Here is a 24,183-nt window from a genome sequence, read left to right as displayed (position 1 = left end):
AACTTTTGCACCGATTGGGACACCACCAACGTGACCGTTCGCCAGTGCTCGCTGTGCCCGGAGGGAAGCCCCCAGGATCCGTGTTCCGCCAGGGCAGGCCAGCTCAACGCGATTGATTTGGGCGACGGTGAGCAGGTGGAAATCAACGTAATGGTCACGAAACATCCCGCCATGGAAGGTGAAGGTGATGGTCCAATGGTCACGAAACAAATTGTGGCCAAAGACCCCAATGGACAGCCGATTGTGGTTTTGTTTATGAACAACAGTAAAAATCCATCAACGGAATGGCGGCATCCGGTGGGACCTCCCAAAGTGCTTGATTTTGCGAATCTGCCGGGATCGTATGAGATTTTCCCCTACGGGTGGAACGAAACGGTTACGGGTGGAGCTGAGAAGGTTGGGTTTGAAGTGTGCTTTACAGTGCTAGTGGCGATAATAACGATTGCTGTAACCAATTTCTGTTGACATTTTGCGATATTTAAGGTTGAACAGTTTACGTGTATGAAGAAAATCACAAGAAGAAGCATGGTTATTAATAAAAGGAATGGAAAATTTATGTAACCCTTTTCAATTGAATGACTAAAGAATCATACGAAATAATCCACAAAAACAAACTATCAATAAATGTACAGCTAAAAACTAATGATGACTTTACCCCCTTGACTATACATGAGGAACTCGAACTACATGTAAATATGGTTCTATCCCATTCCCCAGAATGCCATTCTCCAGAAAAGTATTATTTAATTTCGTAATGTACTTTAATTCAAAATTGATCTTGCTGACAAAAGTTGAATCAATCCTTCTTTAAAGAAAGGAATACTCTATTTACTTGTTATAGAGCAATTCCAGCTCAAATCAGGAATTTTTCTGGTACTTTTGTACCCGATCCTCTCCGATTTCAATGAAACTTTTTAGACATGTTATCCTAGGCCTATATAAGCCATTTTTGTGTATATGGAGCCAATTGTACTCGAAAATGACAGTTGGGAAGGGTGTAAGTAATTCAAATATTTTTGTATTTTGTAATTAAAAATTACTGTAACTCAAAGCCGTTGCATCGTATCAAAATGTGGTCAAAGACAAACTTGTATGAAATTGGGCGGGCATTCTGAAAAAAAATACACCGAAAGAAAAAAAGCACGCCACTTCCATGAGATTTTTCAATTTTTATGTTTAAAAGTAAAATTTGAAGGTGATGTTACAATTTTTTTTCGTTCAAAATTTTTGAGGAAATAGCCTAAAATGTTTCAAAAAGACTCACGAAAAATGCAGGATGGTATGTCTCTTCTGAAAAAAATACTTAAATCATTTTCTAAAACTGTTTTTTTGAAAAGTGGTCTAAATGAAACCAAAAAAGTTTCAGCCGGATTAAAAAATACAAAAATTAAAATTTAAGAAAAAAGAACGATTTCATAGAGAATTGCTCAAATGGGAAACATAACAAGTTTTTCATGGTCCTAAATATTTCTGGGGAATGGTACAATCAGGGAAATGGGATAGAACCGTAAATATTTTTAGTGAACTTAATAGTGTTTCTGAGTTTTTTAAATTACGAGCCATGGTTTCAACATTTCAATGAAAAAAGTGTTATAAAATGCATAATACACCTGCCCAGTTGTTTTGCAATCATTAATTTTTCAAAAAAAAAACAAAGTAATGACGAAAATTTTATTTTTCGCGAAAAAAAAGTTTTTGCGGTGCTGTACATGTCATACAACTCTAAGTAAAAATTAATAAAATAAGCAAATTTTTGTTGGTTTTCTTTTCCATTCATTTAGTTAAGTAATTAAATATATCAGAGTTGAGCGGGAAAGAAATGATTTCCCGAAAAAATTTATTTCCCGTTTCACGAGAAATTTATAAATTTCCTGGGAATTCCCGAAATTAAAGCAAAAGTGATCATTTTCTTAACTTTTTGGGACCATTTTTTTCAATGCTCTGAAAAAATAAATAATTAAATGAAGAAGCTTAACATGGTTTTGTTCAAATTATTTTATTGTTTAGTTCATATAGAAATAATCAGATTATCAGAAATTTTAATATAAAGATTTATTTCAGATAATATGATTTCCTTAAGAATCTAGAAATAAGTGTACAACTAAGGCAAACTTATTTAAAAATAGTGATGTTTTTTCACAAACAACATATTAACCCCTTACCACCTAAGTAAAATTGAGATCTTTTACGTTTTTGTTTACCATGATCAAATGAGTTGAAAATCATATTGGCATCTAAACATTTTTAAAATAGTTTTGTGCAAGAAGAATTACATCGATTCGTTTCATACCTTGAATTCAAGAAATTACAATTTGAAGTAAAAAAATTATGAAGCACTGGTGCTGTGTTAAAATAAATATCAAAAAATGTATGACAGATTGTGAAATGATGTTAATTAATCGTATTACTTAAATCATGTTTTTGTGCTATGAAAAAACTTTCAATCGAAGTCAATCATAAACATGAAAACCATGCGGCAAAAAAAAACAAAAAAGAACAAAGAAAACTACTTTGCATTGTTTGAGAGGTGTTCAAAAATGCAATATATATTTAAAGCTATTGTTCAAGAGCTGAAATGAGTAGGGTCATCAATGAGACACTTTTGGTTTTCAACTTTCAAAGATTTTTCTCATTTTTTCATCAGCATGTTTTAATGAGTTTTTTGTTGCATTATCTTTCTTTTAATTTGTTCTAACATTGACCAAAATATGGGATCGATCCGACATCTACAGCCAGAGTTATTCAATTGTCTCATTGTAGTCGCACTTGGCAGGAACAATGAGACAGCTGGGGAATAATGAGACACACTACGAAAATCAAGATTTTTCTAGTAAAACATCATGTTTTTGTATTGTTCCATTGCAGGTAACTTGCCTTGAACATTTTAGAGCAATTTTGCCAACATGAAACTTTAATTAACAAAAGTTATACTAAAAAGTATTTAAATTTTGTAAAATCCGTATATTTATACCAAATAACTTTGTATTTTTGGTTAAATGAAGTTAAAACTCTATAAATATGCCAAAAATCACTTTTAATTCATGTTTTAAAAAAAGATTTCCATAAATTTTGAAAAGTTTAATGAAGAAAAATCAAAGTGTCTCATTGTTACCCATGAGCTGAAATGAATGGGGAACAATGAGACAGTCCTGGATACTGGGTATATTCTAAATTTTGACCAAACCTAATGAAAGGACATTGTAGCCCAACTCAATTTCATGGAACGTCGAAAGAAATTTGAAGAAATATTAGTTTTGGTATTAATGGCAGCCTACGAGCGAAAAAGTAATTTTTGTCCATAATTTACTTTTACACCCCAGAATCAAACATTTATGAATTACTTTTCAAGGGAGCGTCCATAACCAAAGCCACTATAATGGCAGACGTGTATCTAGTAGACACACCTTTCCCCCAAATATGAGCCTGATTGAAACTACGACTTGTGAGAGCCATTTTATCATTGTTCCCCGTGTCTCATTGATGACTACTCTACCCTATGACTTGTTTCAGATTTCTGAAATTTTGTCCCGGGAATTCCCGAAATTGAAAAAAAAAATTTTTTTTGGTCTGAAAACTCAGATTTGGTTGTGGAAATAGATGAACAGTTGAATACTTAGTAATCGATAACCATTTTAAAGCATAAGCAAATTTGTATTCGGCATATATCAACATTAATTAGGCTTATAATGGAAAATTATTAAAATTTTAGTTTACGGATCCGCAAAATGCCTAGCGCTTTAAATATTTTTCATTAAACATTTTTTATATTTTAAATATTTTCGTTTAAGGATGATTTTTAACGTGAAAAAAAATCATTTTCAATTATTTTTCATCTGGCATCTGGAACAAATTAGGACAAAAGTAACGAATTAAGACAGCATAATGCAGTGATATTTTTTAAATTATCAAAACAAGTACATCAATATTCAAATTGCTCTAAAATATCCTGTACCTATTCAGACTGCTGTCCCGATTTCCCCCAGTTGGCGGTAGTGGCTAAAAGAAAGTTTGTAAAATATGTTTTATATAAAACATGAAATTCTAAACTTTATAAAATTTTACATTTGATGGTTTTATTTTATTTGTTTCTCTTCTTGTTTTTTATTACAGTTTCAATTATTTTTTAAAGCTTTTGTAGTCATTTCACAAAAAAAATAAAGAGATATAATTAATATTTAATGATTATTAATATGAAATAATATGAATCACATTGGATTTTATATTATGATTCATTTAAAATCCAAAGCAAGAACAAAAAACAAAACAAAAATATTTTTTTAAATTAACTAAAAACTGCTGTTCTTGTTCAGATTGAAGTAAAGATTATCACCAATTAACAGTATTGAGCTAATTATACGATTGTAAGCTTGAAAAACATAACAAATTTGATAAAAACATAGATTTTATGACTTTTCAAAAAATTTCCCGGGATTTGAAAAATATTTTTCTCGTTTCCCGGGAAATTCAAAACCCGGAAAAATTGGACGCCCTATATGCAGTCAAGCTGTTAATTGATCTTTACACTTGTTTTAGCCTTAAAGTCGCTGTCTTATACAATTTAGTTGCATAACATTAATCAACATAACAATTTAACAATTTTTTTAATAAACATAACAATTTTTTTAATAAATTCAAAATTTCCATTGAAACATTTTTATTTTCATTCAAGTCCCCATACAAATTTGTGGGCTGTCCATAGAATAGAGCTAGGAAAAAATCGAAAATATGTACCTCTTGAAAGGATTTTCTAATCTATTTAGTGCCTTCGGAAAAGTTGTAGGTTATGACAGGGACTATTAAAAAAATGCACTCTTAAAAATTACTATTGTACTAAAGTACTATTGTAAAATTTTATAAGACTGACGAAAAAAATTTATTAATTGAGAAACAAAAAAAATCGAAATAGTAGTTTATGCAACAAGATCAAAAAGATTATTTTTTCAGCGCGAGCCATACATTTATCCAACGAGGTTCACCGAATTGGATAAATACGACAAGTGTTGAAAAAATCAAGTTTTACAACGAGTTCTATACAACATTTTTTGCAACTCCAAAAAACACCCTTTGAACAGAATTATAGGTCAAAGGTATTCTGCATCTATTTTTTAATTTATTTTTTTCATTTAAACTTTGCCGAAGACACCACAAAGAACAAAAAAAAAGTTACAGATTTTCGAATATTTGCGTACCATTTTTGTATGGACAGCTGCCAAACAAAAAATGGCGCCATTTATGGATGAATCAAGGACACAAAATGGTTTCTTTGGTCATAGGGAAGGACCACACAAAGTTTGAACCAAATCAACAAATATAAATAAATTTCATTTCCGGTTTTGGTTAACATTTGCTCAAAACATAAAATCAGTTTCAGTTCTGGGAAAAAATACTCACAAGCACTCTTCAGCGCTCCCTCGTCCAGCGTCAGCCCAGTCATCCAGGGCAGTCCAAGCGCGTGCGGTTCATACTCATCGCGGGGATGTTTGGTGATGAACGCCCCCGGGAGATCCGGCTCCACCACCGGCGGAAACGGTATCATCGGATCGGTGTCCCAGGTCTACAATTTCAAATCAGTGTTGAGGTAATTTATTTGAAATTTTCCAGATTGTATAGACAAAACTCACAAAGAACCCGTAGAATGCCTTGGTAACTTCCTCCGCCGGAACCTGTCGCAGACAATCCATCATCTCGGCAAACTTTCCTTCTTTTCCTTGGGGACATTTCAGCATCTCGCCCAGTTCAACGGACCTCTTGCGAGCCACTCCAGTGTGTGCAGGTTGCGCCCACGCATCCAGATTAACTCCGGACTGCGAAATGACCCGATGGAACAGCCCCTTCGACATCGGTGACATCATATGATAGGTTCCACTGGCACCGCCGGCACTTTCCCCGAAGATCGTAACCGAGTCCGGATCTCCCCCAAAGGCGGCAATATTCTCCCGAATCCACCGCAGAACCAGATTCTGATCCTTGAGGCCATTGTTCCCGGGACAGTCCTCCTGCTCGGTGCTCAGGAACCCAAGTGGTCCCAACCGGAAGTTGGCTCCAACGTACACCACGTCGTGATCGAGCAGAAAGTCCGGCCCGTAGAACATCCTATTTCCGGAACCGCACTGCCAGCCACCGCCGTGGAAGAACACCATCACCGGAAGTGGCCCCGCGTCGGCAGGTCGCTCCGGAACGTACACGTTAAGCTGCAGGCAGTCCTCGACGCCGGAGATGTCCATATCACGCCGGTAAGGGTCGCGTTGGCTGCAGAGGGGCGCATCGCTTAGGGCGGTCCTAACACCTGTCCAGTCACCGAACGGGAGGGGGGCCTGGGGACAAGTGGCCAGAGAAATAAATAACTCTGATTAGTTCAGGGTGGCAGCAGCTACCAGTTTAAAATGCAGTTAAAAATGCTAAATCAACACCAATTAGCATAAATTTCACAAGGCGATTCACGAGTACTCGGGTGCTCATGGGTGGAGAAATATAAATGAATTGATTTGAAGCTCGTCCATAAACGTAGTAACAGTGTTTGTCAAAATTATATCAGGTTAACTCGTTCCCTTTTATGGACGACCCCCATGCATCAACGAAACTAGTCAAGCAGACTGGCACTTTTAATTCAATGAATAATAATTATATTTCAACCTAGGCCGTGTTTGGCCACCATTCCACCAGGTGACAATTTGAGCAATGCATTGGTGACGATGGCGCCCCACAGAGTGCACAAGTACAGGTATGAAAACGCGCATTGCAATTTATGTACTTGAGTGTGTGGATTTAAACCAGACCATCGGGGGGGCGAAAGCGAATTTGAGCGAGTTTGTGACCAGACGCGAGTCATAAATAAGTTTTGAGCATTATTCATGAAATGCGTGCGAAAGCAATGCAAAGCGAGTTGCTGCTTAATAAAGTGAGTTGTTATGACAAGGTAAAATGATTAAAGCGGAGGCGTTGTTCAACATTAACAATATCATAAATCAAATTTTCGATAAATGTCCAGTCACTTGAAGATTTTTATCATATTTTACAACTCAAATTTGCAACGTTCACAAAATTTGAACTTATATAAAATAAAACAGAATAAAGAAAATAAAGAATCTATTTCCACAGACATATCAATCGTCAATCAACAAAATTTCTGCGCAGGCTCAACTCGAGGGGAAGCATGAAGTTTGAAGTCACCGAAATCACGAGCACTTTGATTTTTTCAAAAATATTTAAACAAGGTCGAACAGGGTTTCTCTAAAGTTTGTTCACTGCTCCCACATATTGCAATAAAAATGTTTGCTTGCATGCAACAGCAACGAACCGCCCTGATTCTCCATACAAATTTCGGAGAAAAAACATTCAACCCTGTCTAAACTTCATGATTTCCCTCGAGTTGAGCCTGCGCTGTCATTTTTGTCAATTTGTGTAGGTCTGTGTTATAATTCGATGCAATCAGCCAAATCTAAATTTAATTTAAATAAAATAAGGTGTTTGACTTGTAGCCTCATTTAACATGCACAACTTGAATTGTTGTTTTTGGAAAATAAGTGGAAAATATATAAAAACAGGTTCATAAAGTTCTATATATGTTTGCAATTTGTTGAAGTTTGTAGATTTTGTATTTTTGAATTGAATGAAACTTTGCCCATAGCTAACTCTCCACCAACTCACACACCAGTTAGCACGACCACTCTTCGATTTGCGTGAAACTTTGTCTTAAGAGGTGATTTATCTACTTGATTATGAATCTGAGCTCCATTTTTCGAAAATTGGTTAGGGAGGGGCAGCAGAACCCTTTTTATTTTTGAACATTCGAAAGTAGAAGTGCTTTTCAATCATTTGCAGATTGAAATGGTGATGGTTTGAAAATTTGGTGCCAAAGAGACTCATATGTATAAAAATTTGTTTCGAAAACCCTGCCATTTTGCGTTGTTAAACTGAAAAATAATCATATTTATGGGAAATTTAAAGTTACCTTTGAAAGCTAAGTTTCACGCAAATCATAGAGGGTTCCGGACAAAATTTTCCGATTTCGTGTAAGTTGGCGAAGAATTATCCCTATTACTGACAATTCGGCACTTTTTGTATACTGAAACATCAAAAACGGAACAAAAACAATTTTTTGTGTAAAGAGTAATTTAAAAAATTACTTAATTTGTTTTATTTTTGTTTCTTTAAATTTGGATTAAAGAAAACATTTTTTCTGAAAAGTTTTAATTCGCCGAACTGATCAGAAAATCCCATCTCGATATAAAAATTTTCGAATGTTTTCATAGCAGTCTTCTATGGAGCTTACATTCTTGGATTTTTGATATCAATCATTGAAAAATTCTAAAAAATCAAAACGTAAAAAATATTGGCAGGGTGGCAAGTCAAGTTACCCCTTCAATCAACTTTTAAAAGGAGCAAACCAACACAAATCGACGTCGTCGTGCTATCATGTCGCACCCGCCATTTTGACGTTCCGAGAAAAACGCGTTTTAATGTTTGACCTTGAATATTCAAAAACGAGAGCACGCAATGTAAACAATAACAAACACGTTTTGTTTGGCTCACCATTCCGTGCATTGTCCCAAAGTTTGGTTGAAGTTGATTGCTGGAGTCCCAAGTTATAATTACAAATGTTTACGGTTGTCTAGCTTGTACGTGCGACAAACGCATCCTGACTTTCCTGGCCTGAAATCCCTTTGGCCTTTTGTCGCACTTACATCAATTTTCATTGAGTGACAAGATAGCACGACAAGATTGAAACTACTTTCATATGTAAAGTGACAAAAATGCACGGAGTTTTTTCGGTTTTTGTTGAATATCTCAGGATTGAAATCGAATTTTGGGGATCTGTTAAGGTCAAAAGGTGAGGCATTGTGAGCTGCACAAAATGGCGTTCTTAACTCAATTTGGCCCAAAATGCACTTACGACAAGTTAGCACGATGGCGACGAAATATTCTTTTAAAATCAAATTGACAATCGAACAAATCGACGTCGTCGTGCTACCTTGTCGCACCCGCCATTTCGACGTTCCGAGAAAAACGCGTTTTAATGTTTGACCTTGAATAAACAAAAACGAAAGCACGCAATGTAAACAATAATAAACACGTTTTGTTTGGCTGACCATTATGTGCATTGTCCCGAAGTTTGGTTGAACTTGTACGTGCGTCAAACGCGTTCTGACATGAAATCCCTTTGGCCAGTTGTCGCACTTACATCAATGTTGGCTGATTTTGGCGTGACGTACTTTATGGATGAAGCCTAAAGCTGTTTTCATGCAACCAATGTTAAAGAACGAGGGGATAGTCCTCACGAAAAGAAAGTGAGGAAAGTACTATTTTGCGAGAGTAAAGACCTCTCGCGTGTTCATTCGTTCATTGATACAGTTCATCCTATTGAGTGGCTTATATGGACAAATGACCGCCACTTAGTCACCGAACCATGGTGGCCCATACGGTAAAGGCACGGTTCAATATGCCGAAGGTTTTGGGTTCGAGTCTCGGTACCGGTACTTTTTTTATGGATGGACTTATGTTGAAGATGAACCCATGAGTAAAGTACTATCGGTAATTTCGGGATTTATCCTCTCCGTCCGCACACAGTACCATTTTACTACCGAATCGTGCTCTTTTTCCTCTCGTATGCCGATGCCCTGTTATGGGTGTGTTAAAAGTACCAAAATTGCTGAAGCCGTAAGAATTTATAATTAATCAAAACTACACCCAAAGTTAAAGAACGAGGGGATAGTTCTCACGAAAAGAAACGTGAGGAAAGTGCTTTTTTGCGAGAGTATAATCCTCTCGCGTGTTCATTCGTTCATTGGAACAGTTCATCCTATTGAGTAGCTTATATGGACAAATGACCACCACTTAGTCACCGAATCATGGTGGCCCATACGGCAAAGGTACGGTTAAATATGCCGAAGGTCTTGGGTACGAGTCTCGGTAACGGTACTTTTTTTTTGATAGATGAACTTTTTTTTGAAGATGAACCCATGAGTAAAGTACTCTCGGTAATTTCGGGATTTATCCTCTCAGTCCGTACACAGTACCATTTTACTACCGAATCGTGCTCTTTATCCTCTCGTATGCCGATGTCCAGTTCTGGGTGTATAGTTAATTGTACTTAACTGAAGAATTCGCAGTTTGAAATGATATTTTATGATAATAAAACAATAATAAAACATTTTTTTTTAATAAACATGTGTGGTTTCAATCTTGTTTAGTTTCGGTCAACCATTTATGTTATTAATATGGAAAAAAATGCATCAAAATTACTTTTTTTGAATTTTTTGTATGTTTACAGTGGATTTTGAAACGTTTTCTATGATCTTTTTCGGAATTGAATGTGTTTAAATGTCTGTTAGGTTTTTTGTTGTTTAAAGCTAAATTTGTTAACAAAACATATTTGTAAAATATTAGCAAAGGCCTTAATTTCAACAAATAATTTCAGTTGCATCTCTTGTTTTCATTCACAGTCGAATAGCTCAACTCTTTTTTTTTATTTTATAGCACACTCAAAATCGCTTATCACTAAGAACCATTCTCCAAACTGGTAGGCCACCGTAAATTCTCATGGGAATAGCCACTTTCGTCATTTCGTCACTAGGCCTCTACACCTTATATCTAAATTCAGTTTATGCTGATGGGATGAGAACACCGACGACGATGATGATGATGATGTTGATCGAATCGGCTTATGTGCTAATTTATGCCAACCCAACCCAATTCCCTTCCACCAGCACAGCCAGGTTTTAAATTTCCCACCCGTGGCAGACTGGGTTTTGGGGGAGGAGACCAGACTGGCATGTGTTTTTGCACCACTGATGTGGAATATTTAGCGCTAAAATGGGAAAATTATCATGTCAACACAATTGACGCAGTGTCACCCGTTGTCGGGGGAGGTGGTTTGTTGGGAGAAATAATGTTGTTTGCTTTTAATTGATTTTGCAGTCACATATCTGGGATAATTTCCAAAAAACTTTTAACTTTTTAACTGTTTCAAATTTAAGTCATCACCTGCTTCATTCACGCAGGGCCCAATAAGCTCTAAGAAGCTTACTTGCTTCGAACACGATGAGAAATCAATTATGGAGCAAGTAATTAAACTTTTAAATGGAAATTTATGCTAATGCCTCAAACGGGGCACACAAAAAATATTGGGGGAGGGAAACACAAGAGCACACGACGTCGACGTTGTCAGTCTGGTGGAAATTATTACGTAAATACCACCCCCCTAATTGGATTATTGTTTTCGTTGGCCCCCGGGCGTTTCAATTAGGACTACTTTGGTGAATTAAGATAAAATAACCGGCGAACCCCCGCGTGTGGGTGTATGTGCGGAACGTGCCAATTTAATTGAGTCGGAAGTCGATGTTGGTTGAGAGTGTCTGTGTGTTATTGACTGCTTCCGGATTAGCTTTCCCAGGATTTGAATTCGAATTTGCGATGATTGCATTAATTACCATTCGATTGATCTCGAGCTAAGCCTGGGGAAAGCTTCTTTGAGCGGTATAATGAATTCAGCGACGATAGGAAATAATGTATTTTCGAAATATCTCTGTGAAACGAAAGGCAGACAAATTCGCAACACAAAATTCTCAAAAGTACTTAAAGTTCCACCACATCTCGTTAAAAGCAAACCCCACTTGAAACGATTACGAGAATTACAAAACAATTATAAACTTCCAAAAATGCTAAACCCCAACACCCACAAATTAATTTCTATGCAAAAACCACAAAAAAAACTTTCCACTTGATCCCCGCAAGTGGATGCCGGCCGAAAAATTTCAGAGTTCGGAGTTGTCATTTTCCTTCAAAATTTTATTTGTCAGCTCGCATTCTCCACTTTGTCACGGATCCTCACGGTAAGCTTTTCTAAATGTGAATTTATTCAACAGATAAAAAAAACAACTTTCAGTGCTGTTCCCCTCGGGGCAAAGCGCAGGAATTTCAAAGTTATTTTAACGTTGCAGAAGAATGCCTTCCTTTTTTCTTGCTTTTGCTCCGCAAAACTCTTAGAACGTCACTTACACCCTCAACTGCCTCATGATGGGATGAAAACTGTAATAATGACAAGAATGAATATACACGGCATTCCCAGGTAACGAGATAAAAGCTGTGAACGAACTTTTTTCGAAAATGGCGAGGAGGGGGGGGTGTAATGGAACGCAACTTTTTCTCCCTCTCAAGCCAAATGCCTCCCCCTCCCCCCACCAATTAAGAGAGGTGAAATGAAAAGACAAATAGCAACCAGCGAAAAATTGCAACCTCCTTCCACCTTCTCCGAGTGACGATATAAATTTTTGCGCATAAATTCAACTTAAAAAACTTTTCTGGATATTGTTGGTGCTCTTTCGTTCATTGTTTCCACCGGGGTTTTTTGTTTCAGGTGCAAGAGGAAAATTTTGAGTGAATGATGAGAGCATGAACTGCAAAAACTATAGTGGAAAAACACGAAAAGAAAAGCATGAAAAAGCGATAAGGATTCCTGCAAACAGCATACACGGAGAAAAAAGAGTTCCCAAAATCGTGAACAAACGTTCATGAAAATGGGAACCTCGAACAAAGTGTTCAAATTCCATGGTACGATTTTGAAAAACGTACCATGAAATTTGAACACTTTGTTCGAGGTTCCCATTTTCATGAACGCTTGTTCACGATTTTGGGAACTCTTTTTTCTCCGTGTACCTTGAGGATACTGCTTCTTGGCTGTGACGGGAAGGGCACGGAGAAAAATGGGAAAACTATTCTAATCTATTTTTTAAATTATGAAAATATTTTTAAAAATAAGTCATGTATTAGCGAACGACAATGTTTCTCAGGATTATGATAGTTTTTTTTTGTAAATTCAATTTCTAAATTAACAAAACTTAATATAATCAGCTAAAAAAAGTACGAAGCACGTTAAATTTTCCATAAGAATACATTCCGTGACGTTACAATGTAAACTTTTACAAAAAGGGTATTCTGCTTCCGATGTAACATCACGGAAATTCTCAATGCTGTATCTTTGCGAAAAATTGGCAAATTTCGTTTTTTTTTTTGCCTTCCTCACTGAGGTAAGGCTATAATCCTGCTCTAAAAATGAACTTTTTATTAAAAGCTCGAAGACCCACCTTCATGTATACATATCGACTCAGAATCGAAAACTGAACAAATGTCTGTGTGTGTGTATGTGTGTGTGTATGTGTGTGTGTATGTGTGTGTGTATGTGTGTGTGTATGTATGTATGTGACCAAAATTCTCACTGAGTTTTCTCAGCACTGGCTGAACCGATTTTGACCAAACCAGTTGCATTCGACTTGGTTTAGGGTCCCATACATCGCTATTGAATTGTTTGAAGTTTCGATAACTAGTTCAAAAGTTATGTATAAAAATGTGTTTTCACATATATCCGGATCTCATTTATATGCATGTAAACGATGTCCGGATCCATCATCCGACCCATCGTTGGATAGGTAATCGAGAGACCTTTCTAATGAGTCCACAACATTGACGATCTGGCAACCCTGTCTCAAGTTATGACCACTTAAGTGATATTTTTGAACTTTTTTGAAGCCGGATCTCACTTAAATGTATGTAAACGATGTCCGGATCCATCATCCGACCCATCGTTGGATAGGTAATCAAGAGACCTTTCCAATGAGTCCACAACATTGAAGATCTTGCAACCCTGTCTCGAGTTATGACCACTTAAGTGATATTTATGTACTTTTATGAAGCCGGATCTCACTTAAATGTATGTAAACGATGTCCGGATCCACCATCCGACCCATGGTTAGATAGGTAATCGAGAGACCTTTCCAACGAGTCCACAACATTAAAAATCTGGCAACCCTGTCTCGAGTTAAGACTGCTTAAGTGATATTTATGTACTTTTCTGAAGCCGGATCTCACTTAAATGTATGTAAACGATGTCCGGATCCATCATCCGACCCATCGTTGGATAGGTAATCGAGAGACCTTTCCAACGAGTCCACAACATTAAAAATCTGGCAACCCTGTCTCGAGTTAAGACTACTTAAGTGATATTTATGTACTTTTATGAAGCCGGATCTCACTTAAATGTATGTAAACGATGTCCGGATCCATCATCCGACCCATCGTTGGATAGGTAATCGAGAGACCTTTCCAATGAGTCCACAACATTGACGATCTGGCAACCCTGTCTCGAGTTATGACTACTTAAGTTATATTTATGTACTTTTTTGAAGCCGGATCTCATTTAAATGTATGTAAACGATGTCTGGATCCATCATCCAAACCATCGTTGGATAGGTAATCGAGAGACCTTTCCAATGAGTCCACAACATTGACGATCTGGCAACCCTGTCTCGAGTTATGACTACTTAAGTGATATTTATGTACTTTTTTGAAGCCGGATCTCATTTAAATGTATGTAAACGATGTCCGGATCCATCATCCAACCCATCGTTGGATAGGTAATCGAGAGACATTTCCAACGAGTCCACAACATTAAAAATCTGGCAACCCTGTCTCGAGTTATGACTACTTAAGTGATATTTATGTACTTTTTTGAAGCCGGATCTCATTTAAATGTATGTAAACGATGTCCGGATCCATCATCCAAACCATCGTTGGATAGGTAATCGAGAGACCTTTCCAATGAGTACACAACATTGACGATCTGACAACCCTGTCTCGAGTTATGACTACTTAAGTGATATTTATGTACTTTTTTGAAGCCGGATCTCATTTAAATGTATGTAAACGATGTCCGGATCCATCATCCAAACCATCGTTGGATAGGTAATCGAGAGACCTTTCCAATGAATCCACAACATTGACGATCTGGCAACCCTGTTATCGTTTACATACATTTAAACGATGTCCGGATCCATCATCCGACCCATCGTTGGATAGGTAATCGAGAGACCTTTCCAATGAGTACACAACATTGACGATCTGACAACCCTGTCTCGAGTTATGACTACTTAAGTGATATTTATGTACTTTTTTGAAGCCGGATCTCATTTAAATGTATGTAAACGATGTCCGGATCCATCATCCAAACCATCGTTGGATAGGTAATCGAGAGACCTTTCCAATGAGTACACAACATTGACGATCTGACAACCCTGTCTCGAGTTATGACTACTTAAGTGATATTTATGTACTTTTTTGAAGCCGGATCTCATTTAAATGTATGTAAACGATGTCCGGATCCATCATCCAAACCATCGTTGGATAGGTAATCGAGAGACCTTTCCAATGAGTCCACAACATTGACGATCTGGCAACCCTGTTATCGTTTACATACATTTAAACGATGTCCGGATCCATCATCCAAACCATCGTTGGATAGGTAATCGAGAGACCTTTCCAATGAGTACACAACATTGACGATCTGACAACCCTGTCTCGAGTTATGACTACTTAAGTGATATTTATGTACTTTTTTGAAGCCGGATCTCATTTAAATGTATGTAAACGATGTCCGGATCCATCATACAAACCATCGTTGGATAGGTAATCGAGAGACCTTTCCAATGAGTCCACAACATTGACGATCTGGCAACCCTGTCTCGAGTTATGATTACTTAAGTGATATTAATGTACTTTTCTGAAGCCGGATCTCATTTAAATGTATGTAAACGATGTCCGGATCCATCATCCAACCCATCGTTGGATAGGTAATCGAGAGACCTTTTTAACGAGTCCACAATATTAAAAATCTGGCAACCCTGTCTCGAGTTATGACTGCTTAAGTGATATTTATGTACTTTTATGAAGCCGGATCTCATTTAAATGTATGTAAACGATGTCCGGATCCATCATCCAACCCATCGTTGGATAGGTAATCGAGAGACATTTCCAACGAGTCCACAACATTAAAAATCTGGCAACCCTGTCTCGAGTTATGACTACTTAAGTGATATTCATGTACTTTTTTGAAGCCGGATCTCACTTAAATGTATGTAAACGATGTCCGGATCCATCATCCGACCCATCGTTGGTTAGATAATCAAGAGACCTTTCCAACAAGACCACAACATAGAAGATCTGGCAACCCTGTCTCGAGTTATGACCACTTAAGTTATATCTGTGTACCTATTTTTCTGGATCTAAAAAAATAGCTGAAATATGTGCAGGGTTGTTAAAATATCAAAATATCAGCTCTCAGCAACTACAATTATCCCGCCTGAATATTCATGCCTCAAATACAACTGCTCTTCTCTCTTCATTGAAACTCTCAGCGCCGAACATAGCCGAACACGTTTTCGTGCTTGCCCACTCGCGATTGACATTTTCCTTTTCTCTCTCATTCCCGCTTCCACGATCATGCTACCGCAACAGCGTTTAACCACAAAAGCCGCCACAAAACCAATTTCGCAAACGCAGTTTGACGGGACGTCATGCGTGGTCGGATCCTAATCGCCATCTCGCGTTCTCTCATTGCAGTTTTTGGAGAGATTGAGAGACTCAGCGGTGAGCGCATAGTCGGGGTAAAGGGGAAGAGTGATAGAGAGAGAATGACATCGCTGGGAATCACGAGACACAAGAAGAGATCTCACAAGCTATAGTGACGGCCACTATACTCTCGGATATTTTTGGTGCAGAGATAATCTATTGATAGCTTTTTTATCACTCATTTGCAACACTGAATATGTGTCTAAATCACTCATATTACCCATTGTTGGTAAAAAGTGAGGAAGGCATCAACCACATAGGTGGATTAAGGTAGTTTTTTTTTTTTAATTTATATTTATTCAAATTTCTTTTCCATGTACATTCATTCAGTTAAAATAATATTGAGTGTCCAATCACAAACGATGACTTTTCACCTCAATTTTAAATACTAGCAACTTTCATTTATTCCTGAATAATTGTAGCTTTCGCTATTCAGTGATTTCAAATGTAGGAGGTCCTACATGTACAAAAGGGAAAAGGGATACCTTAAAACTAACTTATAAACTATATAAAGAGCGGATCAATGCAGCTGAAGACTGCAATGATTTTTGTCGAAATGCATCAATTATCTTATTGGACATAACATCCAAAGTGTCAACTTCGGCTAATTGATGAAGTTCACTGGTGCTGAACCAGGAGGAAGTTTCAGAATCATTTTCAGAATTTTGTTCTGAATCCTCTGAAGATTTTTCTTCCTGGTTAAGCAACAGCTTGTCCAGATCGGCACAGCATAAAGCATGGCAGGTCTGAAAATTTGTTTATAAATTAACAGTTTATTCTTGAGACAAAGTGTAGAATTCCTGTTTATAAGTGGATACAAACATTTAATATATTTGTTACATTTAACCTGGATACTTTCAATGTGATCCTTGTAAGTAAGGTTTTTGTCAAAACCAAGTCCAAGATATTTCACTTGATCCTCCCACTTTAAATTTACCTCATTCATCTTTATAATGTGATGACTTTTGGTTTAAGAAAATCAGCCCTTGGTTTGTGAGGGAAAATAATAAGTTGAGTTTTGCAGCATTTGGAGTAATTTTCCATTCTTTCAAATAAGAATTGAAAATATCCAAGCTTTTTTGTAATCTTCTTGTGATGACACGAAGGCTTCTGCCTTTGGCGGAGATGCTTGTGTCATCAGCAAAAAGTGATTTCTGACATCCTGGGGGCAAATCAGGCAAACCAGAAGTAAAAATATTGTATAAAATTGGACCCAAAATGCTTCCTTGAGGGACGCCAGCACGTACAGGTAGTTGATCAGATTTGCTATTCTGATAACATACCTGCAGAGTACGATCCGTCAAATAATTTTGAATAATTTTCACGATATAAATCGGAAAATTAAACCTTTTCAATTTCGCAATCAAACCTTTATGCCAAACAATGTCAAATGCTTTTTCTATGTCTAGAAGAGCAGCGCCAGTAGAATAGCCCTCAGATTTGTTGCTTCGAATTAAATTTGAAACTCTCAACAACTGATGAGTAGTTGAATGCCCAAGGCGAAATCCAAACTGCTCATCAGCGAAAATTGAATTTTCATTAATGTGCGTCATCATTCTATTAAGAATTATTCTTTCGAATAATTTACTAATAGATGAAAGCAAACTAATGGGCCGATAGCTTGAGGCTTCAGCAGGATTTTTATCCGGTTTCAAAATCGGAATTACTTTGGCATTTTTCCAACTACTGGGAAAATCAAAACATTTGTTGAAAATTTTGACCAAGCAACTTAAAGTTGCTTCTGGTAATTTTTTAATTAAAATGTAAAAAATGCCATCCTCACCAGGGGCTTTCATATTTTTAAATTTTTTGATAATAGATTTTATTTCATTCAGATCCGTATTAAAAACTTCATCTGATGAAAATTCTTGTTCAACAATATTCTGAAATTCTATTGAAATTTGATTTTCAATAGGACTCAAAACATTCAAGTTGAAATTATGAGCACTCTCAAACTGCTGAGCAAGTTTTTGAGCTTTTTCCCCATTAGTTAATAGAATATTATCACCATCTTTTAAAGAAGGGATGGGTTTTTGAGGTTTCTTAAGAACCTTTGAAAGTTTCCAAAAAGGTTTGGAATAAGGTTTAATTTGTTCGACATCTCTTGCGAACTTTTCATTTCGCAGGAGAGTGAATTTGTGGTCAATAACCTTTTGCAAATCTTTTTAAATTCGCTTCAGTGCAGGATCACGAGAACGTTGATACTGTCTTCGGCGAACATTTTTCAGACGAATCAGAAGCTGAAGATCGTCATCAATAATGGGAGAATCAAATTTGACTTGGACTTTAGGAATAGCAATATTCCTAGCATCCAAAATTGCATTAGTTAAAGATTCCAAGGCTGAATCAATATCAGCTTTGGTTTCTAAAACAAAATCATGATTTAAATTATTCTCAATATGATGCTGATACCTGTCCCAATTAGCTTTGTGGTAATTAAACACAGAACTATTGGGTCTGGTAACTGCTTCATGAGAAAGTGAAAAAGTTACTGGAAGGTGATCAGAATCAAAATCAGCATGAGTCACTAAAGGACCACAATACTGATGTTTGAGATCGATAGTTGCGCCATTTACCCTATACATTAGGTTAGTTTCGGGATGAATCGTGAGAGAGAGAAAGAGTGATGAGAGAGTGAGAGAGACCGTACGGGAGTGCCCGACGGGTTCAGTTTGTTTATGTTTGAAATAAATGAGAAGTATTCGGCCAACGCCCAACTGGCTCGGTTCACGAGAACCCCCCGCGTACTGTGTACTGCCTCGATCGCCGCGAATAAAGTTGTTCTGTGCGCGTATAAAGCCGTGTTTCTACTTCGACCGTGACTTGAAGAACTGAGGCCGTTGACCTCCCCAAGTGTGCTCTGGACGAGCAGAAAACCCCCCAAAATACAGTCCACAATCTTGAAGGGCTCGATCCGGAACAACTGACTTTGATTTGTTAAAACCAAATCAATTGTTGATGGATTTCTAACAGAAGAAAAGCAAGTTGGCCCATTCGGGTATAAAACCGAATAAAGACCAGAAGTGCAATCTCTGAATAGAATTTTACCATTGGAATTTAGGGGAACAGTATCTAATTCCAGCGTGCCTCTAATGTTGGCAGGTCAGAACTTTGACATTCAATTAAAGCTAATTAAAAGCGTTTTCAACTGAAATCGCGTGATAAATAGCTAAATAAGAAGTGAGCAAGCAAGTTTCTATCAAAAGTTTTGCAAAAAAATTGTTTATATAGTGAAAATCAGCAAATTGGATGGAGTTAGGAGCGAGTGCTTAACCTGTCAAACATACGAGAATTTCCCCTACTTTTGAATTATTCCAAGATTGGTGTTTGGCATTAAAATCACCGATGATCAAAAATCGAGATCTATGCCGAGTAAGTTTATTCAAATCCCCTTTGAAATAATTTTTATTTTCCCCAGTGCATTGGAAAGGCAAATATGCAGCTGCAATCATAATTTTCCCAAAAGAAGTTTCAAGTTCAATGCCCAAACTTTCAATAACTTTCAACTTAAAGTCACGTAAAGTGCTATAAGTCATACTACGGTGGATAACTATTCCAACTCCACCGCCATTTCGATTCATTCGGTTATTAGTTATAACTTTATAATCTGGATCACTTTTCAAATAAGTGCCAGCTTTTAAAAATGTTTCGGTTATAACAGCAACATGCACGTTATGAACTCGTAAAAAGTTGAAAAATTCATTTTCTTTCGCTTTTAAAGAGCGAGCATTAAAATTCATAATATTGATGGAATTACTTAGATCCATGATTAAACTTCAGGGTAAGAACAACATCATTCGCAAATTTTAATCCAATCTGTAGGGTTAGTGAATTTTCACGATTTCGCGGACAGCGTGAAATTCGTGAAATTTGAAGATTTCCGTGAAATCCCGTGAAAATTTAATTTTTTCAAATCGATTCCTTAAAATAACAACATAATAAATATTTTATTCATAATGACTTTTAATGTAAATTTTATGAGTTTTGATTTGAAAACGGTTATATGAATCATTTAAAGAATTAATAGCAAAATAAACATTAACATGAAATTTATACAACATTTACTGAGAAGTGAGTGCTCCAAATACTTAAATGATTTTTAACTAAAATCAATCAAAGAAAAAATATCCTCGGGGTTTTTTTTTAATTTTGTCTTTTTATCCAAAACGTGTTAAAACTGACTGAACAAGTATATTGTAATATGTTTTTAAATTGTATTGATTTATTTTTAAAAATAAATTAAAAGCAAACATTCATGCAAAAGTAACATTCAGTGAAAATATTAGTCTTTCCTTTTTCCGCCGGTCAATGATATAACCGGAGGAGCAAAAATTAAAAAAAATAATTACAAAACAGATTTCTATTATCTTGATACTCTAAATAACAGTTTATCCATTTTTCTAAGTAAACTTACTGAATTTAGCAATATTTTCATTCGGACTAATAACAACTTAACTATTATTTAACAGGAAATTGGAAAAATATAATTTAAAAAACAAATTGAATGATTCAAGCTTGGTTTATTCAAGATTAAATAAATAGCTTTTTATCTTTTAAAATGTTGAAAAAATTCGTTTCAGATTAAAAAACCAAAAAATCTATTAATTTTTAATTTAGTATTTGAAAAATGAGATGAAAACCTCAAAACTTTTATTGCTGGGCAAAATGTCTCAAAAAGCTATTTTAATTGTTAGATTGTTTTGTTAAATTTGGCTTTGATATGATATTCAATAAATTGTAGAAAAATAAAATATTAGCAAATTAAAAAAAAACAGCTCAATGAATGATCATAAGCATGCCCTCCATGTTGGTTTCATAATATATATGTGAGCCCATCCTTAAAAATGTTTTGTGACACGTTCAAATTAAGTTAAGATTGTTTTAATGAAAAATAATATCTAACAAAGCATAAAAAGTAGTTTCTGTAATTTTTTCTTAAAATTTACATTGTTATTTTAATATTTTTCACGATCCGCGAAATTTCCGTGAAATTTGGTGTTTTGAAATTAAGGTCCCCGTGAAATTAGCAATTTTTGAGCGTGAAAAATCACTAAGCCTACCAATCTGGATTGCTTCCATCATGGATGTAGCATTACTCATTGTTTGAATCAAACCAAACAGTGAGTTTTGCAAAAAAGTCATTTTTTCAAACGTAACATCGCCGAGATCAGAAGATCCCAAAGCGTTGCCAGCAGAAAAATTTTCAAATGAGATTTGAGGTACCTGCCCAATTTCAGAAAGATTGGTAGAGGATTTAAAATTCGTGGATGAACCCGAACCCGAAACGACGTTAGCATAAGAAATGCCATTGTTGTTACCTAACTTTTCCACGGTAGAGGTATTTCTAGAATTGTTCGAGTGAGACAGCACGAACGTTTGATTTAAAGATGCAGGTACAACCTGACTTTGAGAAAATTTCGGTTTGGATTTCGGCTGATGCTTAGCACGAGAATCCAAAACCTTTTTCTGATGGGGCAATCCCAGAAATTTGATTTGTGATTTCCACCACAATTTGCACATTTAAATTGGGTGACTTCTTTCACGGGACAATTGTCCTTGTCGTGAGAAGAATCCCCGCAAACCATGCATTTTGGAACCATGGCGCAATGATCAGTACCGTGACCGAATGCCTGGCAACGCCGGCACTGGGTCAGATTCTGGCCATTACCGCCATGTTTCTTAAAATGCTCCCACTTTACCCGTACATGGAACAAAAACTGAACTTTGTCCAAAAGTTTCAAATTGTTGATTTCATTTCTGTTGAAATGAATCAGATAAAATTGTGAAGTCAAACCAAAGCGAGAAATATTCCCGTTTGATTTTTCTTCATCGGTATTACTTGGGATGGGGCAAAGCCAAGCAACACCTTAAGTTCGTTTTTGATCTCATCCACCGACAAGTCGTTGGAGAGACCTTTCAAGACCGCCTTGAATGGACGAGCATTCTTGGTCTCATACGTGTAGAAATTGTGTTTGTGGTTTTTCAAATAACCAACAAAAGTTTGGTGATCTTGTAAAGATTCCGTCAACAAGCGACATTCTCCTCTTCGACCAAGCTGGAACGAAACCTTCAAATTGCAAGTTTCCTTGCAATTCTTCAGTTGCGTTCGAAAGCTGGCCAAATCGGAGACGGAAGTCACTACAATTGGCGGAGCCTTTACTCGTTTCTCGACGGCAGAAGGCTCAGTACGAGGAGAAGGTTCCTTGTCATCAGTTTCGGATAAAACACCGAAACTGTTTGTCAATGGAATTGGAGGATTGACCTCACATTCAGAATCAGAATCAGACCTCAGAAGAGGCTGTTTTCTTTTCTGTTTCCGTTAGCCGGTTTAGCGTTCAAACGCTTCACCGACGTAACGACCAAATCTTCAGAAGATTTGCGTTTACCTTTGTTTTGACGCATTTTGCAAGCAAAGTTCTCTTAAAAAGATGGCTTCGTTTGTAAAATACAACAAAATTTCAGGTGGGGTTAGTCTTGAAAAGACTGTTTAGAATTTTGGAAAATAACTCAGGTAGTCTTTAAAAAGACTGTGAATTTTGTTTTGAAATAACTCTGAGCTTAGGTAGTAAAAAATACCGCAGCTCTAGTGTCCGTTCACCACGAAGGTTCGCAAGACACTGATGGCAAATTTCGTTCTACCCAGTTGCATTCGACGGGAAATTTATCCTATTTGCAGGATATGATTAGCTTTGGAAAAATGATTCCAGACCACCGGTGGTATTTCAGGATTACGAAGGTTTTCAGGTGTTTTTTTTTTGCTGATTGAAGTGCGAAAACACAACATTTCGGTTTACTGCAGTTCATACTTCACTTCACTGAAAAAAAAAACAATTCTCGAAATCGTGAATTAAATTCACGAATGCGAGAACCACGAAGGAAAATATTCACGTTTATGGTGCAAATGCACCATACTCATGAATAAATTCCTTCGTGGTTCTCACATTCGTGAACTTAATTCACGATTTCGAGAATTGATTTTTTTCTGTGTTGCATCAAAAGTTATGTTTATAAATCTTTGAATGTTTGTAAAAGTCAGTATTACAAGCCTTAAACTAGACAGAATCCAATCACAACATCTATTTCACCATTAAATCAAGTTTTAAATTTTTTCCACTGGTACACTAGCCCGGAGAATGTGCCAATAGATTTTTGAATAAACCCAAAAATGCTAAAAAATATTCTAAAAGATGTGTTTGTACCCTGACTTTTCGTACAAACTTTGAAGGGAGGGGGCAAAAACTTTTAATAAAATTTGTATCAGTCTTGTACTATGTTTCCTATTGTTCCAAAATTCCATATTATTTCAACTACACAGAAAAAAAATGAAATGGTGACAGATTTTGTGTCTTAAAAAATGTGTAATATATGTAACATCAGGAATTAGTGAATATTCATCAGTTTTTGATGAATATTCATCAGGTTCACATTTTTACACATTTTTACACATTTTTCATTTTCAGTATTTAAAATCACACGTCACAAAAACACATTTCGGCAAAAAATCAACTTTTTTCACTAAAACTGCGATAACTTCAATTTTTTAGCGATGACCTATACATGTTTGAGTACCAAAGTTGCGTCAATTACGAAAATTCTGATACCCAAACGGTCATCGCTGAAATTTTAAAGTTATCGCAGTTTAAGTGAAAAAGCTATTTGAGCAATTCCATCTCAAATCAGTAATTTTTCTGGTAATTTTGTACCCGACCCTCTCCGATTTCAATGAAACTTTGTAGACATGTTATCCTAGGCCTATTATTTATGGATTTTTATTAGGAGAGACAT

At 36.3% G+C, this 24,183-nt stretch overlaps 1 protein-coding gene across 1 annotated transcript in view; it reads right to left on the bottom strand.

Annotated features, from left to right (window-relative positions):
* The window catches only part of LOC6039438 (venom carboxylesterase-6), a 55,405-nt gene that overhangs the window by 10,923 nt on the left and 20,299 nt on the right, over positions 1-24,183 (bottom strand). The window contains exons 2-3 of the mRNA XM_038263465.1: positions 5,622-6,314; positions 5,392-5,554 (exon numbers count right to left, since the gene is read on the bottom strand). Of these exons, the coding sequence (XP_038119393.1) occupies positions 5,392-5,554; positions 5,622-6,314 (856 nt within the window). The remainder of the gene's footprint in view (positions 1-5,391; positions 5,555-5,621; positions 6,315-24,183) is intronic.

This window comes from Culex quinquefasciatus, chromosome 3 (genome assembly GCF_015732765.1).
Source record: "Culex quinquefasciatus strain JHB chromosome 3, VPISU_Cqui_1.0_pri_paternal, whole genome shotgun sequence".
NCBI classification, from domain to species: Eukaryota; Metazoa; Arthropoda; class Insecta; order Diptera; family Culicidae; genus Culex; species Culex quinquefasciatus.
The sequence above is the reverse complement of the archived record's forward strand: the minus strand, read 5'-3'. Positions and strand labels throughout refer to the sequence as shown.